This window comes from Physella acuta, unplaced genomic scaffold (genome assembly GCF_028476545.2).
Source record: "Physella acuta isolate Inbredline_101_S28 unplaced genomic scaffold, ASM2847654v3 ptg002048l, whole genome shotgun sequence".
NCBI lineage: Eukaryota > Metazoa > Mollusca > Gastropoda > Physidae > Physella > Physella acuta.
The window spans coordinates 3,217-12,244 of record NW_026733551.1 but is presented as its reverse complement, the minus strand read 5'-3'; the positions used below and the strand labels follow the sequence as shown (position 1 = coordinate 12,244).

General features: G+C 31.3%; 1 protein-coding gene across 1 annotated transcript; it reads right to left on the bottom strand.

The window, feature by feature from the left end:
• Window positions 1-208: 208 nt before the first annotated feature.
• Window positions 209-8,562, bottom strand: LOC131931888 (ATP-dependent 6-phosphofructokinase; the record flags this gene model as incomplete). The annotated part of the gene is given in 8 exon segments (XM_059288715.1): window positions 209-2,534; window positions 4,313-4,418; window positions 5,376-5,590; window positions 6,053-6,117; window positions 6,278-6,442; window positions 7,143-7,295; window positions 7,781-7,871; window positions 8,345-8,562. Coding segments are annotated over 8 exon segments (1,164 nt in total), but the record flags the coding sequence as incomplete, so codon positions are not given.
• Between the last annotated feature and the right edge of the window lie 466 nt (window positions 8,563-9,028).

Sequence of the window (9,028 nt, the reverse complement as noted above, 5' to 3'; positions counted from 1 at the left end):
ATTATCTTACAACCCTCGCTTACCGAGCATAAAGTAGCCTACAGCTAGACTGTATATTATCACCTGGCACATTATTTCACTCAATTTTGTCATTAAAATTGTTTTTAAAAATTCAAATCCATTTAAAACAAACATACAAAATGAAAAGAAAAAAATAAACAAACATTGAAATTTTATTTTGGTATTCTATTCCACGTTTTTTTTTAAATCCATACAGCAACTTTAAAAAATCTTACACACATTTTAAAAAGTAAAAATGAAACAATATTCTAAAAAGACTGGCTCTGTGATCAAATTATGGTACAAAACTACATTAGAACCACTGTTATATTTGGACAAGGATATACTTTGGGTACAGGTAGTTGCTTAACTATTAAATAAGAAATTCTATAAAAACTATTTAGTTTTTACAAACTAAATAATCATTTACTTATACTACTGTTTATAAATTAAATAAAAAAGCATCAAATGTTCAAGCATTAATAAAATAATAATACATATAATTACACCTTTAGTAATACTTTTACACAACTTGAGTTGATTTTTAATAGCCAGTAAGGAAAATACAAACTAAATCTTCACTTGTCTAACAAATTTATTAAATTAAACAATAATTAATTAGACCAGCTCCATGAATGATGAATTCCAGTTTCTATAAATATACTTTGGTAAAGCCATGGTCAAGATTATTTCCTGTTTCTAAGGAATAAAGCATTTTTCTTGTATAACAGTCTGATATAATTAAAAGCTGCAAGTATACAAATTTGTACAAGTAGTGAATTTAGCCGTAAATTACTTATAACAGAAATATTGATTAATAAACATCTGTCTTGTGAAAGTATTGCCAGAAAATTAAAACATTTAGCCAACATGTACCTCACTTTAATGCAGTAACATCTAAGTTTAAAAAAAAAAATCTCAACTGTTTTAGTTTAAATATCTATGTATATTCTTCTAATACTGTACACATAAAACTTTTTTTTTTAAAAACAACGAAAAAGCAATGTACATTTTTTTGATATCCAACTTAGGCACACAACAGCTAAACAAGATCACACTTTGTTTAGCATTAAGAGAGCTACATGGTCTTAGGCAGGAGTTATGCTACAAATCTAGGCAGGAGTTTGGCTATATAACGAAGCAGGGATTATGCTAGACTCCAGCGGGCTATGATATATCACAATACAGCCACACTGAAATGGTTATTGATCTCATCACAAAGTATTCACCACACCAACCAGTGGAACTAGTGATGCAACAAAATATGTAACAACTTATTGTGCAGCTTTACAAAAGTAGAAATTTGCTGTAACGAGGAGAACATGATATACATTTACTCCAAGCATATTTCAGTGATCATACAGTTTTCTAATAACATATGTAAAATTTTATCAGATTGTATTTGAGTAAAGGTTTTTCCCTAGTAGTTCACATGCTGTGTGTAGTTTAAGGGAATGTTTACTGAATAGTAAGTAAACTAGTGACAAATCAAAACATGAAAATGAAAAAATCTACCTTTTGTCAAAGATCACTTAATTAAGCAATATGCTAAAATTAATCATTTTATCTCAATTTCACATTTGTAAGTGTTCTAAAATTAAATTAGCAGTTTGTTGTTTATTTTAATTTGTTTTTTTTTTCAATTATTTGCAATATATTTTCAATAATGGTTAATTTTTTTTAAAGATATTTTACAATGCTTTTTTTCTAGATATATTACAATAATTTTTTGTTTGTAATGCTGTCATTTTGATTGAAGTGAAAAGAGACACAAGTTCTAGCTACAGGGTTTGAAGGAGATTCTGTGCCAACACACTGGAATACAGGAAGTTTACATACAAAGGATGGGAACATTTCTAAATACGTCTTGCTCATATTAAACAGAATGCAATACTAAGCAAGATTTTGTAATGCAATGTATACACATTCATCACAAATTTAAAAAAAAAACCATTAAGACATCAATTTTAACATTGATAAGTTACTATAGTTAGAGCGTACATCTTAGGTCCTACTAAAACAAAGTTGAGATTGTATTTTTTTTTTACATCAACTCAATCTAGAATTCATCTACAAACTAGTTTTTAGCATAATGGAACATCCAGCATTTAGCATTACATTTCAACCAAACTTTTATTTTTTTACATTTTGGAGAAAAATCACATGCACTTGGTACTTAAGTTTTAAATCAAATTTTAGATCTTTCAAGGACTTAATTTTCTTATTCTAAGCTATTTGCTAATAAATATGGTAGAGGTATTTAAAAAATGCATGTTTTTACATAACCCATACACATAAATAAAAGTCATTTATAAAGAAAATCTACAATAAATAGCTATCTAGAAGTTTAACCTTCAACTTTCTATTGAGTGATTTGTTCAGATTAAAGTATGTGTTCCCCTTCTTCATCGTCCTCATCCTCGTCAATATTCTTCATCTCTGCCTCCATCTCGTAGCTGACCACTGAGTGCTTGGCTAAGATTCTCAACAAGGGTCGAAGTTTAAGCCACCACTGCTCCTTGGGGATACGTTTACTGGAAGAGAGAAGTTTATACAACTGTAGGTTAGACACAATAAGTTTAAATGTTTACTGGAAGAGAGAAGTTTATACAACTGTATGTTAGACACAATAAGTTTAAATGTTTACTGGAAGAGAGAAGTTTATACAACTGTAGGTTAGACACAATAAGTTAAAATGTTTACTGGAAGAGAGAAGTTTATACAACTGTAGGTTAGACACAATAAGTTAAAATGTTTACTGGAAGAGAGAAGTTTATACAACTGTAGGTTAGACACAATAAGTTCAAATGTTTACTGGAAGAGAGAAGTTTATACAACTGTAGGTTAGACACAATAAGTTTAAATGTTTACTGGAAGAGAGAAGTTTATACAACTGTAGGTTAGACACAATAAGTTAAAATGTTTACTGGAAGAGAGAAGTTTATACAACTAGAGGTTAGACACAATAAGTTTAAATGTTTACTGGAAGAGAGAAGTTTATACAACTAGAGGTTAGACACAATAAGTTTTTTACTGGAAGAGAGAAGTTTATACAACTGTAAGTTAGACACAATAAGTTTAAATGTTTACTGGAAGAGAGAAGTTTATACAACTGGAGGTTAGACACAATAAGTTTAAATGTTTACTGGAAGAGAGAAGTTTATACAACTAGAGGTTAGACACAATAAGTTTTTTACTGGAAGAGAGAAGTTTATACAACTGTAAGTTAGACACAATAAGTTTAAATGTTTACTGGAAGAGAGAAGTTTATGCAACTGTAGGTTAGACACAATAAGTTTAAATGTTTACTGGAAGAGAGAAGTTTATGCAACTGTAGGTTAGACACAATAAGTTTAAATGTTTACTGGAAGAGAGAAGTTTATAAAACTGTAGGTTAGACACAATAAGTTTAAATGTTTACTGGAAGAGAGAAATTTATACAACTGTAGGTTAGACACAATAAGTTCAAATGTTTACTGGAAGAGAGAAGTTTATAAAACTGTAGGTTAGACACAATAAGTTTAAATGTTTACTGGAAGAGAGAAGTTTATAAAACTGTAGGTTAGACACAATAAGTTTAAATGTTTACTGGAAGAGAGAAGTTTATAAAACTGTAGGTTAGACACAATAAGTTTAAATGTTTACTGGAAGAGAGAAGTTTATACAACTGTAGGTTAGACACAATAAGTTTAAATGTTTACTGGAAGAGAGAAGTTTAAACAACTTTAGGTTAGACACAATAAGTTCAAATGTTTACTGGAAGAGAGAAGTTTATACAACTGGAGGTTAGACACAATAAGTTTAAATGTTTACTGGAAGAGAGAAGTTTATACAACTGTAGGTTAGACACAATAAGTTAAAATGTTTACTGGAAGAGAGAAGTTTATACAACTGTAGGGTTAGACACAATAAGTTTAAATGTTTACTAGAAAAGAGAAGTTTATACAACAGTATATTGTTAAACACAATAAGTTTAAATGTTTACTAGTAGACAGAAGTTTATACTACTGTAGGTTAGACACAATCATTCCCTGTTACATCTAGTGAGTGAATATAATAGTTTATAATGTAGGGAGCAGCTGAAGTAGAGTTCATCAGTTTTAGTGACCTCAGTACATTAAGGGATAAGGTGGTAAGCACTATGCCCAGTCACCTTTACTTTCCCTAACATGAGTCAGGTACTTATCAGAGCTTGGTTGACTCAGAACTTTCTATGGACAAGAACCCAGGATTTGAACTCGAGAGTTTTGGGTTAGCAATCAGTTTCTCTACCATCCGACCACTCCTCCCTTCAGCCTTAGAAAAAACTTACTCAAAGTCAGTGTACTCTGCCAGCTCCTCCACTGGTGTAAAGGTTAAATGTCTCTTCAACATGCCAAGTAGGACGACTGTATCTGCATTGCCAGTCCGTACATTACCTAAAAAACAGCATTTCTTTAAAGTTCGTAAATTTAAAATGTGAAAATAAGCCAAAAAGTGTGAAAATTGTTACAATAATTTATTAAATTTTTACAATGTTTATTTTTTTGAAGTAATCAGTAAACTTTACCATACAGTATGCATGTTAAAAATAGTACAAATGGAGTCAGTAAACTATGTGTTACACAGGTTGAGGTAAAACTAAATTATTCAGTGTCAGTAAACTTAACATTTTAACCATTGAAGTCAGTAAACTTAACTTACACAGGTAAAACAAAATATTACCTTTGGAGTCAGTAAACTTCACTTACACAGGTAAAACAAAATATTACTTTTGCAGTCAGTAAACTTCTCTTACACAGGTAATATATAAATATTTCCTTTGGAGTCAGTGAACTTCACTTACACAGGTAAAATAAAATATTACCTTTGGGAGTCAGTGAACTTCACTTACACAGGTAAAATAAAATATTACCTTTGGGAGTCAGTGAACTTCACTTACACAGGTAAAATAAAATATTACCTTTGGGAGTCAGTGAACTTCACTTACACAGGTAAAATAAAATATTACCTTTGGGGAGTCAGTGAACTTCACTTACACAGGTAAAATAAAATATTACCTTTGGGGAGTCAGTGAACTTCACTTACAAAGGTAAAATAAAATATTACCTTTGGGAGTCAGTGAACTTCACTTACACAGGTAAAATAAAATATTACCTTTGGGGAGTCAGTGAACTTCACTTACACAGGTAAAATAAAATATTACCTTTGGAGTCAGTAAACTTCACTTACACAGGTAAAATAAAATATTACCTTTGGGAGTCAGTGAACTTCACTTACACAGGTAAAATAAAATATTACCTTTGGAGTCAGTAAACTTCACTTACACAGGTAAAATAAAATATTACCTTTGGGAGTCAGTGAACTTCACTTACACAGGTAAAATAAAATATTACCTTTGGAGTCAGTAAACTTCTCCACCATTTCAGACAGCCACTCCACACCTTTGGCAGCCATTTTGGTGCCGTAGTTCCTGTCAAATGGAGATGGGTAGCCTCCCTGTTGCATGTGACCCAGGACATTCATGCGCGTGGTGAAGACTGGGCTGCCCTCCTCAGAGAACAGGCGGTTCACAAAATCTGTTGTGTAGTTCTCATTGGCTAGCTCATTCCTGAATAAACAAAGAATAAATTATGATACGTAAAGCTACAAAAATATCTGTGTAGTTCTCTTTGGCTATAGCTCATTCCTGAATAAACAAAGAAAAAAATTTACATATGTAAAGCGTCAAAGAAAGAAAAAAAATTTCTGTTGCATAGTTCTCATTGGCTAGTCTTCCATGAAGAAACGACTAAAAATTAAAATAAGTGAACTGATAAAATAAAAAAATCAATTACCATAAGTCAACATAATACATAACATTTGTGAAAATAATACTTGTTTTTTTTATAATCTACAAAAATGCATAAAAAAGCTTTATCAACTACAGATAATTAAAATAATAATGACTAAGAAATATCCAATACTGACTGACAATGAATTTGAAAACATTTATTTTGCCATTCAAATCTTTTGTTTAATTGCAATTTATGGAAATAAATTTAAAAAATTAAACCAAAACACAATTCTTTACCTGAGGATCAAACCACGCTGAACGCCAGCATTCTGGATTTTATCTCTCAAGTGATCTACATCTTGCTGGGGAAAAAAACAGAGTTGGATGTATAATAATGCTATCTTAATTGTTTTTTTAACAAATTGAAGTTAGATATAAATAACTAAAGTTGTACTGTAGATTACAATGTATATAAAAACATGAAAGTTTGTTGTGAGGTAGAATCAATTTTTAACTGCTTACTTTCAGATCAAGAACATTGAATTTTTCTTCATAGATATAAGCAGCGTCTGCCCCACTGGCAAGTCCAGCAAGAGTGGCCAGGTAACCACAGTAGCCTCCCATTGTCTCAGCAATAAAGACACGCCTCTTGGTACCAGTAGCAGACTGCTTGATCCTGTCACAAATCTGGTGGAGGTGGTAACTAATTAGTTCACCCAGTTAATAATTTGTCTCCATAAAGTAATTTTGTATAGAACTATAATATTTTTTTTAGACATTTTCTTTTATTTACTTGATTTAACTTTATTTATAACAAACTATGTATCTGTTTCAAAAAGAATTTGTATCAGATTTAGCTTTCTTATGTTTTAATAGCCATCAAAAGTTTCAAATAGACAATATTTTATATTTATAGACAACACAGAACATTTTTTTTCAATGACTGAAAAACATAAGGTACCAATTAGAGCTAGAATCTCAGCACAATGAAGTTAAAGCCTGACCTATGAAATAAAGACAGAACTTAATTCATCATTGTTATTCCCCATTTGTGCCCAATACACATGGGGCAGATGAAGTAGAGTTCCTCTGTCTCAATGACTATACCCAGACAGCATAGTTTCCTTAACATAAATCGTGTAAGCTCTGCAGACTCAGTGATGTCTTACAGACGCCTAGGGTGCAAACTCAAAACATTTGAGTTAGCAGTGGTAAGGTCTACTATTCAACCATGCTATACAGCAAAACCTATTTAGCAGTTATGAATTTTACTATAAGCTCTAAATTTAACAGCCGCTGTTAGTAATTACTTAAACTTAATTGTAAGTAGCATTTAGAAATGAAATTTTAAAAAAAAAACTGAATGGTGTAAAAAAACATAACATACGTCAGTGATCTCGTTTAGTGCCGTGTCAGCACCCAGGGAGAAGTCTGACCCAGGGATGTTGTTGCTGATGGTGCAGGGGATGACCACGATGGGGATACACAGGGAGGCAAACATTTCCCTGGCCTCGGATAACTGGTACGCACTGTGGAAGGCCTGGGGAGGTAGAACAGAGGTAAGTTACCTACAAGCACAGAATAAAATGATGACACACAGAGGCAAAAATTCAGCTGAAAACTGATGGTATCCCCAGCTACATGTCTGCTGCAATCTGTTAACAAGTTAATTGTCTGATAGAATATGTAGAAGGTAAGGGAGGTGTGTACACTTGTCCACAACAACTGAATATAATGAAAACATTATTTTAAACAGTTCCTCACTTAATATTCACTGTTACTTCAATTTTTCATATTGTTTTAAATTTGAATTTTCAACATATTTAAATTTAGGAAGGATTTTAGTTTTATTTAATTAAAAATTTTGTTTTCTGTATCAATTGTTTATAAGGATAATTTTAAGGTTTTATGCTGTTTCAATAAACATGATTTTTTTTTACATTTATTTTTAGGAAGTTTTTATAGGTATAAATACATCTAAACATTTACGAGCAGAAACACATACCATCTATAGGTATTACTTACCTCAAATCCACCAACAATCATAAGTCCATCAATCTTGAACTCTGCAAACTTCAAGGCAATCTTGCCGACACCAACGTCATTAGCAAGTTGTCTGGAAGTTAAAATATCAAAAGTTTACATTAGTCAACATCATTAGTATCACTTGGACAGGTATCACCCAGTGTGACATTGTTTTAGCAGTAAATTATGTAATTTTTTATTTGGTGTCACCCCCTACATGGCGTCACCTAGTGCGACCATTCCCCCAACCCCACCTTGTGACACTATTGGGTAATAAACTGAGGTATAAATCTCATTACTAAATGATAAAAATGATTAAGAAATTGTAGTTTTCTATTATACTGTAGGTAACAGTAACAAATCAAAATGTTCTGTGTAATAAATAAAATATGCATAAAAACATTTATAATAATAAGCATTTAAATGCACTAAAATATATAATTGAATTACATTTCTTTCTTTATATATATAAAGGTAAAATTATTAGTCTCTAAAAATGTGTTTAAGAGATTTAATGAGCTAAAAACGTAAAAAAAAAAAATTTTGAACAAAAAAGTAACTCACTTTTTGGTACCTAAGAAGGAGCCACCTTTCCCAGCCCAGCCCTGCACCTCTGTCCAGGTCATTGGCACCACCTCCCCTTTGACCAGTCCATCAAAGCTGTCGTGAATGCCCAGCACTCTGAAGCCTTTGGTCAAACTGATACGTACAAAAGATCGTACGGCTGCGTTCATGCCGCACGCTGGAGCTCCAATGTTCATAACAGCCAAGTTACGATGGGACTGAACAGAACAAAGAAAAAAAAACAGCCAATTAAATAAAAGTTATTTTAAAAATTGAAAAATTAAACAATGAAAGTGAATAGACTAACAGAATTGAAGAAACAATAGTAACCAATAACCTTTAAAAATTGTTTGCAACCATTTTTTAGCATAATAAGTGGGGTTAATTTAAATTTAAGTTTAAATTTATTTTTTACTTAACTAATACTAAACATTTGAATTAATATAATCTAAAGCTAGTTTTTAACATAAAATGAATAACAATACTATCTATTACATCTATTAAGCCCAAAGGTAAATTGGTAAATTTTCAAATAGCTGCATTACCCAACACTGAACCAGCAAGAAAAGAAATGAACAATCATCTCACTATTTGTTATACAATAACTTGTTTCTTTCATTCATGCAATTGTTTGAAACAATGATAAATATCCCTGCGTGTTTATTACACATGTAAAAATGTGTT